Source organism: Pocillopora verrucosa, chromosome 9 (assembly GCF_036669915.1).
Source record: "Pocillopora verrucosa isolate sample1 chromosome 9, ASM3666991v2, whole genome shotgun sequence".
NCBI lineage: Eukaryota > Metazoa > Cnidaria > Anthozoa > Scleractinia > Pocilloporidae > Pocillopora > Pocillopora verrucosa.
Window position 1 is genome coordinate 12199396 of NC_089320.1, and position 12673 is coordinate 12212068.

At 38.2% G+C, this 12673-nt stretch overlaps 1 protein-coding gene and 1 pseudogene across 1 annotated transcript; both read right to left on the reverse strand.

The window, feature by feature from the left end:
- Positions 1 to 2100: 2100 nt before the first annotated feature.
- Positions 2101 to 3668, reverse strand: LOC131778404 (uncharacterized; annotated as a pseudogene).
- Positions 3669 to 5848: 2180 nt separating this feature from the next.
- On the reverse strand, positions 5849 to 11885 carry LOC131778403 (uncharacterized). The gene is made up of 7 exons (XM_059094807.2): positions 11482 to 11885; positions 10806 to 11064; positions 8853 to 10084; positions 8392 to 8529; positions 7870 to 8003; positions 6935 to 7097; positions 5849 to 6375 (listed from the first exon to the last, which is right to left on the reverse strand). The coding sequence occupies exons 1-7, from the start codon at positions 11645 to 11647 to the stop codon at positions 6158 to 6160; spliced, it is 2310 nt and encodes a 769-aa protein (XP_058950790.2). The 5' UTR covers positions 11648 to 11885; the 3' UTR covers positions 5849 to 6157.
- Positions 11886 to 12673: the final 788 nt, after the last annotated feature.

A 12673-nucleotide genomic window follows, 5' to 3' on the forward strand; every position in this document is an offset into this window, starting at 1 on the left:
TAGGAGCGCGAGTAACGCTCGAAAAAATAAAACTTGTCCAGGCGGCACTAATAGTGTTGAGCGGCGTTTTATCAAGTTTCATTATCCTCGCACGACAAGCGTCCACGCACTTATGGAAAAAAAACTAACAAAGAAAGGGCGCCGCGCTAAACAAACAAAACTGTTTTGAACTGACTCCCTTTTTGACGCTAATGATTTAATTAAGCAAAATATCAAATTTACCCAATATCTGATAAAGTACAACACGCTTTTATAAGCAAATAATAATATAGAAGTTGAAGTCTAACGAAAAATTAAAAAAAGCTTTGCGCTACGTAGAAAAGTTAAACTTAATCAAATTTGTGCAGGAATAAAATTTATTTATCGCTAGTACACTTTCGTGTGAAACATCGGCCTATTAATTTAATTAGTGTGCAAAAACAAACATACAACGTTTTTGTCACGTATTAACTCGCGCTGGATGATTTTTATTCGCCAGTTTAAGAGTACTCTGCTCACCGTTTTCGTGTTATTCAAGCGTCCTCAAGCGCTTGGTTTGGAGAAAGCACCATTCTGATTCATACTGCGAAACAGTGACTTGTTGACATGCGAGCTATTTTTAACAAAGAGTATTATGTCACTCACGCAATTCTCCTCTGCTATTTCTCAGATTACAAGCGTGACTGCTGCATGAGTACCTTTTTTAGCTTTTATGCATATAATTTTTCAAATTCGCTTCTCTCTTAGCGTGAAAAGAATTTTAAAAGTTTTTGTAAGTTTTTTTACACTGTTAAATAAAATATTTATATGCAAGTAAAATAAGATGTTCATTTATCCTTTGGTTCTGGTTCGGCGGCCTCCATGGTTAAGTCAAACTGGCGCTGGGGCTCAGGGACGAAGGCAGCTATTTGTTGCAGGTCTTCCAGTTTGGCTGGGACCACCTTCAAACGAGCAGGATAGAGGCGGCCGGGTGTTTGGTTGGCATCTGTTTGGTGTCTGCGGCGCCGGATGTTTACCTTTTTCCAGGGTTCATCTGTGGAAAACCCATACCTTACCCAAACTTCGTCTGGATGGTGGACCATTTGGGTTTGCCCAGTGATAGGATCTTTCTCCTCTCCCCAACCAAAGTTTAACCAATGCACGTCGAGGATTCGGACGTTCTTCCCATCCCGGTCCTTCGCTATTGGTTGGTACCTAGCAAAAAATATTAATAATGGTTAAGTGATATGAAATATAAAAAGATCCATATGAGTCCTATTCTACAAGGTTTCCAAAGTTCATTGCGGCTTCATGGTTTTAAAAACAAGCATTGCGTGCCTTATTTTTATTTAGCTTACTTTAAATCCAGGAAATAGATGATATATTCAAAAAATTTTAGTGGAAATATCCGGAGAATTAAGTAATGATTTTCTTGTAGCACACCACGAATATCGCACCCTTGAACTTTCACCCCCCCCTCCCCCCTTATCTTTATAAGGCTTAGGTGCAAAAACAAGCTATTACCGGGATTTTTTACGGTAGGCCACTCTAAAACGCCCATAACTTGTACATACATATTGACGCAATAAAACGGGGGTGCATATCTGGTGACCTCATACCAGAAACGCACGTCGATTACTATCTGATTAATTGTCTATGTACCTGCATTCCAAGAAGGACCTCCAGTCTTTGAAGTCAGGCTGCCTCATTTCGCGTACCACGAACGGTTTCACTGTATTCGCCTCTCTGACGACTTTACACCAGTCCTCTGGTAAGTACACCACTGCGCTTTTCTTTCTCTTCTCGATCTGGCTAAAGTCTCTGTCATTTTGAAGGAACGTGTGGCCCCTCACGAGGTACTTGTGGTTAAGTACCTCGTAAACGCCCGTGCGGTGTAGCTCGGCGTAGAGGGCAACTATCGTCTTGTTTCTGTTCTGACCCGAACAGCCATCAGAGTAGCTTACGAGCGACCTATAAAGACAGAATAAAATAATATGGTGTTATAGTGAGACCTGTATCTAACAATGACTGGGGACTAGGTGAATTTGTTCGCGAAATTGAATTTGAAAATCAAACATGCAGGGTTCGAGGTTTACGCTAAGATGCAACCGACCGATGTTCCGAAATACAAAAAACTAAAACTTACCTCGCTCCAGTGTTAAACTCAGTGAGGAAATTACACAGGCAGTTTTGCCACCTCCACTGACCAACGTTTGGCTGTCGTCTCGTCCCACATAAACATATAGCCCTGGTTGGACACGCCATCGTGGATACCAAAGTTGTAGGTCCACAGCTGCCTCTTATAAAACATATCGTTATGCTGTAAGTTTGGGGTCTCCAGATTTTGTTGAAAATCATACGTTATCATGTTTACGGTATCTTTACTGCGGTGTTTTACTCCTGAAGAGCCAACTGGACGGGGCTTTCCAACCCAGCTCCTCACCGCGCGTGCCTTGTCGTCTCTACGCATTGTAAATGCAGATTCGGCAAGTTTGTGATGTTCCTCGAGTTCTTTTTCAAGTTTTTCTTTTTCTGCGCCCTCGGATGATCGCACTTTAAGGGCCAGTTTATCGCAGCTGGCGCAAGTGTCGGTGCGAGGTAGTGCGAAGCCCAGGTTGAATTCTCCATTGAAGATGTCCCTGTATGTGTGTAGTAGGATGTGGGCTTTCAGTTTCGGTGCAATTGGTGTTGTGTTTTCCTACTGACATCTAAGGAAATAAAATGATTCTCTATTATCACAGCGCCGAAAGTAATGCGTTTAGTGCGTTTAGCAGAGATGTACAAACTACCGCGAACTGATGTCTTTAATACCTGTCGACATTGTCCTTTATTATAAAAAGTTTACGCTTAAGTTTTCAAATTTGCCATTGGCAGTCCTTGTGAACTTTTTGTATTTTACAATTTCCTTTTTTTTTCCTCGGTGTATTTCCTCGTTTTTCTGGCGTTTTTTTACGTTGATAGTGTATTATTCTATTTTTTATTACCCAATACCTTAAAACTGGTTCGGCGGCCTCCATGGTTAAGTAAAACTGGCGCTGGGGCTCAGGGACGAAGGCAGCTATTTGTTGCAGGTCTTCCAGTTTGGCTGGGACCACCTTCAAACGAGCAGGATAGAGGCGGCCGGGTGTTAAGCCCACCAGTTGTTGGTCCAACACTAAGTCAGGCCATCAATCAATTAGTTTGTCAGTTAATTGGTCAGTCAGCAATCTAGTCTAACATTCTGTCCAGCAATCAATCACCTACAGTGAACACAGCCTGTCAGTATACTAACTGTCAAATGGCCAGTCCATCTGTCCCTTAGTCAGGCCATCCCTTAAGTGGTTGGTCAGGCAGTTAGTTAGTAAGCCTTTCACTAAGTTGATAGGTCAGTCAGTTAGTCAGTCAATTTGATACTCTGTCACTTAACATTTTATCTGCCACAAGTCTGCAATCATTTTTTTAAATTTTTTATCCTTTTAAAGCACTAAGTGTCAGTTTTCTTACCTCAAGTAACAAAGATCCATTGTAGAAAAAAATTGCTTAAGATGTTAATTCACTTTAACTGTACATTGTACTTTTTGTACCACCTATAGAAAAATTAAACATTTATTTGTGTTAGATTTTCTTCATGAGTTCTCAGTGATGGCTGATGTCCTCTCTCAAGTTAAATTTATAAACTAACTGTTGTATGTGGCAACAGTACTGCTCACATATGCAATAGCATTATACATCATGTGCATATGGTTGAACTGGACCTCTCACTGAGAAATCTTTATTATGGACAGTTTGTATATCTGAGCAGAATTCCTGTTATACAAAAAATCCTTCTCAATGTGGACCCTATTTAGTATAAATAACAGTAAAGAACAGTAGTTATTGGTCCCAGAGAGCAAATACTGTTAAATACCATGTTCATTTGTGAATGTAAAGGAACTGCTTGACGAAGTAACGATTTATTGTTTGTGGACTGTTACATAAAAATCACTCCATTCTTTTCCAAAGTTAAACCTTATGGCAGATAACACTGACACTAGACTGAGTGACAAGGTAATGGTGTCATGCCATAAGTGTGATAATGCATGAGAAAGAAAACTTTGTATATTGCAAAGGGGTTGGCATGTACCAGAAAATAAGTTGCTAAGGGGAAAATTAAACAAGTAAAATTTGTGCCACAAAAATAATAAACTCAGCCAATTAAAGGACAGCGATTTTGACAGGTAATTATAAATGCAAACACAACTTGTCAGAGAATATTAGAATTAGCTAGAGAGTAGAAATTTATTTGTCAGTAAAAACTCTATAGCCATTATGATCCAACTGATCCAAGCCAAGCCAATCTGATCTGGGCCAAACCAGCCCATACAATACCTGAAAAACTGACAAATGACAAAAAGGAGAGGTGCAAAACCCTTTCTAACACAGGGTTTCCCTGTTAATAAATGCAGTATCAGGAAAATTGTACATAGTAACAGTAAAACAGTCTCCACAACTGATTGAAAATTAGATGATCAAAATTTAGCCTGAGAAAACTGCATAGTACCTAGAGAATTCTATGATTTATACGGCATTAAGAATACCCTCAACCAACATAATTATAATGTACAGTGGAAACCATGCAAACAATGAGCATCATTTTCAAATCCTTCACATGAAGCAGAATTTGGTACCTTCTCTGAATGGAGGATGAAATAATTGATCGAAGTAATCTGCCAGCCTATCTCCAGTGTGAGTTACTTCCGATCTACATGCACACTGTAGGTCAAAATTTAGTTGGTGAGGCACCCAAACTATGCAAGAGCAATGCCCCGTTTCAAATCAAAGTACCCTTTAGCATTTATAAGTGGCTGGAAAGGAGTTTCGTCATCAGACAAGCAGGAATTTGTGGACAAAAACGAAAAAATGGGAAATGCCTCACTAAAACTAAATCAAGATGGTGATGACGCACTCAAATCAAATTGCAATTTAAAATAACAGAAACCGTATACCATTGCGGAAAAATGGTCGTGAAATAATTTTTTTCAAAATATTGCTTACCTCTAGCAGTTGATGTGACTATCAAATGTGGCATAATTTTTTACATAAAAGAAATACAAGTTATACATAAGGAGCCGTTTATGGGCCTCTTTTGGTGTAAAAAAAGGCAGTTAACTCCATCGTCCGATGTTTACGCCGCCATGTTTTATGAATTTATCTCTAGCTTGTTCCCAGTGTTTTCGTCCGACACTACCCTGCACAATTCACGCAGATTTGCGCGGATTCACGCGGTTAGCCGGTGGGACTGTTAGTCAATTTTCACTCCCACTAAGGAAAAATTCAGCAGGAAAATGAAACTGAAATGCCGTTTCTACGAAGAAAAACGGATTTCAGAATGTTCTTCTTAGCGAAGGCAGAGAGGAGAAGCGAAAGAGGAAATGAAACTCAAAATTTATTTTGCAACAAAGCTGAAAAGATTCATGGGTTTCATGGCATGTGATCTCCAGTCCTACTCTTTTTTTTTTACCCCTAATCCAAAGTATCGTGTTACGAAATCTCTACACTTAGAAGACGGGGACTTTTCAGCTTTGCGAAGAAGAGACTGTGGCCATGACCGCTCTTTGTGGCCTTGTGTCTTTAGCTGACTCGAAGATATGGTAAACGTCTTGGTGAATCAATTTTATCACGTGGAAACTGTGCTGAAAAGACTCCATATTAAAGGTTTATCCAACACAGCGCAGGGATTAACTCAATTCCTCAATTTTTCGTCCAGTATTTACTTCAAAATGAACCAGTTTATTGAGAAAACACCCCTGATAGAAAAAATGTGAAAAGTAATATTAAGTACCCTTGTTATAAGAAACTTGTTTCTTGAGGACAGGTTAGTGAGGAATTTCAGTTTCATTGTTTCTCTTTTATACTTGAAGACTCACATGTGAAACAATTACTCCTGTAAATAATTATTATTCCATCGTTTTAATACGTAGGTCACTATTTCAATTCCATTTTCATCATAAACTCATCTTGTTGTTCGCTCATCAAATACCAGTAGCTACGAAAGGTCTGCTCAAACTGTTCCTCTGTTCCTTTGCTCCACAAAGCGTCCATTCGTTACAAGGTCTTTGATCTCTATAGTCATCAAATCCAAAAGATCGTAATACCTTCATTTGCCTAAAACTAAAATAGTCTTGCCTTCTTCGACTAACGCTAACGAATTTCTTTCAGATACAAAAGAAAATGGATGGATTCAGACACAAGAGACACTGTAAGCAAAGTTTTGCATCCCTCGTCGCGAGGAAACAGGAGATGAACCTGAAGCTCTTTCAACATTAGTAAATCCTGTACGATGGTCACGAGAGGAGCTTGCTTGCACTTTAACTACTTCATTTCTTCGTTTGGAAAATCTTTCCCTGACCAGACCTCGGACTTTTTTAGTGGTAACAAAACACAACGTGATGAAAAATCCTGTGAAGATGTAAAGCGAAAGAAATCGAAACAAAGAAATTATCGAAATGAACTGACTCAACATCGAGGCTATGATGAATTTTTAAAAGAAAGAGGAGCTTTCTATGATATAACTTTCACATGGAACAATTTATTTTTTGATATTTTATTCATTTCACGTTACCTTAGAGACGCTTATAGAATAGGATTTTTCAAGTGGAGAATCCAACTCTTGTGTCGTAATGGCTTTGAAGGAAAAACTAGGTAGCTTTTTATCATCATGAAGTATCACTTCCTTTAGAAAGAGGAGAGTCAAATGAACCCCCGTTAACCCTTTCATTCCCAGAAGTGATCAACATGAAACTTCTCCCCACAACATCCTCACATTATCCAGCAAACGGGTAATAAGAATATTCAAACTGATCAGGTAGAAGTTGTTATCTTGATCTAACACCAAGTTCTTATAACTGATCTACAAGGAAATATGTAGCAGGTAGAGGGGAGAATTAACAATCAGATCCTGGGTGTTAAAGGGTTAAGCCTTCAGCCACGCCCTTCTATGAGTGTCAAGCTTCAGTACCTTGTAAGCTGTTTAACACAGTAGATGGGTAACGCAGGAAGTTCGTTTGCTTCCAGTTGGCAGCAAGCTCCAGAATCCAGGTCAGACCCATGACTGTGGTCAGTTTGATGCCGATTAGGGTCAAAGACGCGTTAGAGCGGTTCGATAATGCCATGTTGGCAGCCTGCATAGAGGAAAAAGCTGATTATCAATCCTTTTAAAAAGCTTGCAACATGTTAAGACATAAATTTAGGCTAGTTCCACTTTGCTTTAAAGGAAACTATTTTATTGCGAAGGGGTAAGTTTCTAAAGAAATTGTGGTGCTGCGTAGGTGGAAAAGTATAACAGGGTAATTTAGTATTATCAACGGAGTTGATAACGCTAGCTGGCCACCGTTTCAAAGCTGAAATTTGAAGCATTAGCTCTTTGTCAGAGAGAATGATGGAGGGTTAACTCTCGAAACGCCAGCTTTGAAACTCTTTTTCGGTGGCCAGTTTACGTTATTAACTCAGTTAATAATGCTAAATTACTCTTTTTTTATCGCGAGTTACACCCAGAAATTCGTCAGTTCCCCTTGAAATTATGCTGGTCATCATGAATACCTATGGGTTAGGAGAGGCATTATGAGAGTAAAACGTCTTGCTCAAGAACACAATAAAATAATCCCAGTCAGGACTTAAACCTGGAACACCGCCGCGCTAAAAATTGCGTCGTGGCATCTGAAATAGTTAGAAAACCAAATTGATATCATATCATGATCTGTATATTAACGGTAACTTTTCTTTTCCTATATATCTTGGTACATTTGAAGCCATTATGGAAAAAATAGTCCTTTTCAGTATGACTGGCTTTGGTGTTCTATGCCACGAGCTGCGTTCCATTCTTCGAATGTCTTCCGACATAGTTAAGAGTGTCTATCAGTAGAACTGCCAAGTTTTACAGTACAGTATACATACCATCTGCAAGTGATGAATGACATAAATGTTTTTGGTGAAGCATACTATATTGAAGACCAAGGTAGCGCTAACAGGAATAACCATAGCAAAAGTCAACGCTTTTGAATCGGATATCCAGCAATAAACCAAATTTCCTTTGAAAAAAAAATCAAAGAGAAAATTTAGTCCTGGCGGGGTCTTTGGAAAAAAAAAATTGAGAAATGAGTAGACACAGAATGCAAAGGGTCATGTCCTTAAGTCAGTATTTCTTTTGATATTTCCAGTAGAATTTTGTGTAGCTCTTTTTAATAGTTTTGAAAGAGATCATGGTTATGATTATTATGTGTATATTTGTTATATAAATTCCAGCAATGATCCGTGCGAAGAAAGTATCAAAATTTAACAATCAGCTAAACATAGTCGGGACATAAAAATCTCTTTGAATGTTTAACGAAACTGTGCGAGGTCAACTAGGATAGTAAGAATCGATTTTTAAACTCGCCATTTCAAAACATATCAATTTAATTGCGCCTTCCTACATACCATATCCGATATGGAAGGTTCCGGTGTGGTCCAGCACAGAACATAAACCAACGATTACTGCAGGAAGTCCCCATCCCACTATGCAATATTTGATGAAGATTTTTCTTGTGTCTGACGATTGTCTTCTCCTGGCAGTCACTAGGTGATAAAAATAAAGATAAAGCATAATAACTGCTAGCTATAATTATGAAATCACTGATTCCATAAATGAAAAATTTGCCATTGGCATAAAACCGTGGAGCGTATTTGGTTTTGTCTTTATTAACAATAAAAGACTGCACGTCATATATGGTTTGAGGCCGCGAGTTAGTAGCAGTCTATGGTCTATTTCAGGCCAGTCCTGAAAAGGTCAATTGTCAGTAACGTTGAGTACTTTATTGATAAGATAAGCGTGAGCTATTATCATTGTTTTTGCAGTTTTCATGGAAACACGCTGACGGTATTGTTTTGCGGTCACCTACCTTTGATGGAAAACGTATTTGCCGCATCAAAGGCCATAATACTCATCCATGCAAATGTAGAAAGAATAAAAAAGTGGAGTAAAATGGCGACTGCTTTGCAAATAATATCAACCTCTGTTGATTTTTTAGCACTGAGAAATGTTATTTGATATAACAGCAACGCGGCAGAGAGACTGATGACACATCGTCCGGGAAGGTTTTTAAGGTCCTTGAAGGATACGTAGACTATGAGTAGCAAACAGAGCGAGAATATGGAAAAAAGCATGCCAATAAATGTGATGAGGAAAAGAGCTGAACTTTCGCTGTACCATTCATTCTTTCTGGTCGAATGATCTGGACACAAAATATGAAAATTAGTTTCGTCGTACGAAGATTGATTCGTCACCATCGTGAAACTTTTGTTCCAAGGATATATCGTTTGATTTGATTGGTTTTTCACAGGATAGAAAACCCGACATGTTTTATTTCTAAAGATAACTGTACAATTATCCAATTTTGAGCTGCAGTTAAGAACCTGTAGTGAAATATCATGGCTCACTGTTCGAGTCTCAGCTGGGTTTGTTGGATGAACAGGTTTTGGTGCAGCGGGTTCCTCCATATTTTTGCTTACGTCTAGAAGGATGTTCAATGGAGGCACTATCGGAGGTATTGGTTTTTCAGCGGTGTTCAGTCTTCCCTCGGGATTACAAAATGCACAATGGGGATTTCTATACTCGCGCCGTCCTTGTCCATCCTTAACTGTAAAAGTCATGGCGTACAGCGCACACAATTGTCTGACTGCAGATGGCATTCTCAGCTCTTTAGAAGAACATGATGAATCATGAATGACACAAAACTGTTGGTACTTTTCAATGGCTTGCGTTGGTGAATATTTCCATGAGCAGTCGCTGTGTTCCTTTAGAAACTTCTTAATAATGGTGATGTTTGGATCAGGTCCTTTTCCGGAGGTAAATTTACATGAGATGTCGAGACTCCAAAACGACGTGTTTTTTTCTTCGTTACACCTCGCACAGGCAATGCTTCTGTAAGTTAGATTGTGTTTCCAGCTATACACTGGTAGTTCTTTATATGGCGTGAAATTCAACCTTTGGATACGATGACAGTTTTTTGTACTCGCACTGACACGTGAATCACATGTAGATCTCATGACTATTCCAGACGACCAAGATGAACTGCCAACTTTCCCACATTCTACGTTCGCCGGAAAGAAAGAACTTGTAATTTTACGACACCTACCGAAAAAAGTGTAGTTTTTAGGTTTGTGAAAAAACTAAAAAGGAATCATTGTGCACTGACGCCTTATGGGATAGCTAGTTTCTATTAAGATCAAACTGCGCCATAAATTGATCTTTTTAAGTCCAGAATTCGGTTACGCAGTGACCGACTCATCGCTGTCTGTTGGAGTTTTGAGGAAAAAAATTGGTGTCAACTCTCTTTTTAACCTGGCAATTTTATATTGAGTTTAACTAAAATTTCGGTTGGCAAGCGCATTTGCGATTCTGCGTTGCCCTCTTTCACTTGTCATCATTTATTTTCATGATCTGCCATTCATTACTCATGTTCATACACATCCTAATTAATTTTTCTACGTGGATTTTCTCTCTATAATGGGAAAGTATTTTTCGTCAGTTGTGTGTTTACGAAGCTAATGGTTTCATTAATTTCATGTAATTTGGCTCACCAGTTTTATTAACTCCTTTATTTGATAGAGAGCCCATACTCTTTTTTGATTTGTATTTGTTCCTTTGCTCGCTCGCACAGTTTGCTTCTACAGGGGCACCAAGAATGAGAGCATGATAACAACCTAACGGAATACTTTTCCTGTAACACTATTGTAACTTTGCTCCAAGTAATAGCATCTAACAAGGCTTAAAGTTAATCTCTTCATTCTAACAATTTTCATATCTTAATCGCGCTACAAACAAATTATGAATTCAATTCAATGAGTCTTACCTCGAGTAAAAATCAAAGCAACAGTCCCCAAATGTTTCGCAAACCTTATCACAATAACATTTCTTACACTGTTGTCTTTGTCCAACATAACATCTGCCTCTACATGACTGTGCCGTGGAATTCTTCTGTTGAAGTATTACTCTGAAAAACTCCTTTTCGTCTGGTAGAGTGATGTTTTGCTGATGGAGAAGTTTGGAAATATTTCTCAAACTGATAACTTCACCCTTAAACTTCACAACAAAGTCATCTTCGCTTGAATCTGAATCAGAGAAGAAAAAGATCAACACGGTAATTGGCGGCACTTACTCTTATAGTGTCAGTAACTCCTTCGAAGATAGTATTTATTCATCTAGAGGAGAAAACGAGAATTTTACATCTGATATCTTTGTTCTTAGTTTGGGATTTTGCTAAGGAAAAATGAAAAGTTAAAGAAATAGGTGATAATAATAAAAAACCCAAAAAAATTTGTGCACACTCATACCTGTCAAGAAAATTTTCCCATTTTTCAAACTTTTACTTTCATTTTTAGAGCGTCCCAAAAAAAAGAATCTTGGTCTTCTAAATCAAATTAAGGAAAAGCAAATTAATTTATCAAAGCCTTAATGGCCATCGCTTCTTTCAGCCCGTGGATTGAGTTACCTATAAACAAAATAAAGAACAAACGCATTGCACATACCAACTGGCTTTGGAGATTCCCTGGAGTTGTTTTTCACATCTGTTGCTCTAGATTCGGTGTTATGTTCATCATTTTCCTGGGCCGTTGCTGGCAAGAAAAGACTCGACAGCGCCGTGGCAATAATAAAAGTCGATATTCGACCAGAGACTCTCGAATGCATGATCATAGGGTCATTTAAAGTCAATGAACCAAGCAGAATCTTACTTAGACCATGAATGAAATTCTTATGTTTGTGTCACATCTCGCCTCCCCCTTTTTTGCGAATGTTTGTGATTATGAGTGATAGTTCGTTACGAAGGACTTAATGGAAAAAAAAGCCGCTTTGAAATGAAACGTGTTGGATTCGTTGCTAATAAAGTCAACAATTATCTCATGTCTCACTGCTGTCCGGTTTTCTCTCTTTATCGATGACCTTTTTCCGGCCAAGTGATTCCATATCCTTTTCTTTATGTGAAAGTGTAAAAAGTCTAATAAAGAATCTCATTTTAAGAGCGACGAATATTTTAAACACGATCCGCAAATTTTACCGAAGGACAAGATTTTTTTTCTACCGTGCCGCCTTCTGTAAACGTGATCGATTTGTCACAAGAAAAACTTCAAGTTTTAAGAATGCAAATACAGTTCAGAGCTTTGACACCTAAAGAGCAAATATGAAAAGAACTTTTATTCCTGTAAAAAGCAGCTGAACAGCTTGTTAATTAACTAAGCTTTAAAATTTATCGGCTAAAACCTTTTGACAATCAACCAAATGCAAAGACGTAGAGAAACCCCCTTTTCACAATTGATTAATTGATTAATTATTTTTAAAAAAACAAAAATGCTGTACAAATGCTATTTTAATTTTCAGAATTAAAAAAAAATCAATATTTCATCTTTTGACCTGTGCTATAACGGTTTCGAGATGCATTCGTAAAAAGCTCTTCATGATGTAAGCAAATAAAGTAGCGAGCGTTAGTCAAAATCCATAAAGGAGATCGATTGCTCATCCTGACACGAATCTGATTGTTTTGAATTTGGAAAAATTGTTAATTTAGGAATTGCATTAATATATGGCCCCCGTTAAACCTTAAAAGACCTGCCTTTTCCACACCACTTACTTAAAACATACTGTCAACTAAAAGGGGGAAAATTGAAAGATCAGAGACTTAATTGTTCCTCCAAAGATAATAACGATGATGTGATAAGAAAATCT

Bases quoted from the DNA above. Each gene is read 5' to 3' on its own strand.
- LOC131778403 (XM_059094807.2), bottom strand. From the start codon at position 11,647: ATGATCATGCATTCGAGAGTCTCTGGTCGAATATCGACTTTTATTATT. The intron at 11,065-11,481 runs GTATGTGCAATG...TCTCTGATTCAG, and splicing joins GGAATCTCCAAAGCCAGTTG to ATTCAAGCGAAGATGACTTT. The intron at 8,530-8,852 runs GTAGGTGACCGC...TTTATCACCTAG, and splicing joins AAATACGTTTTCCATCAAAG to TGACTGCCAGGAGAAGACAA.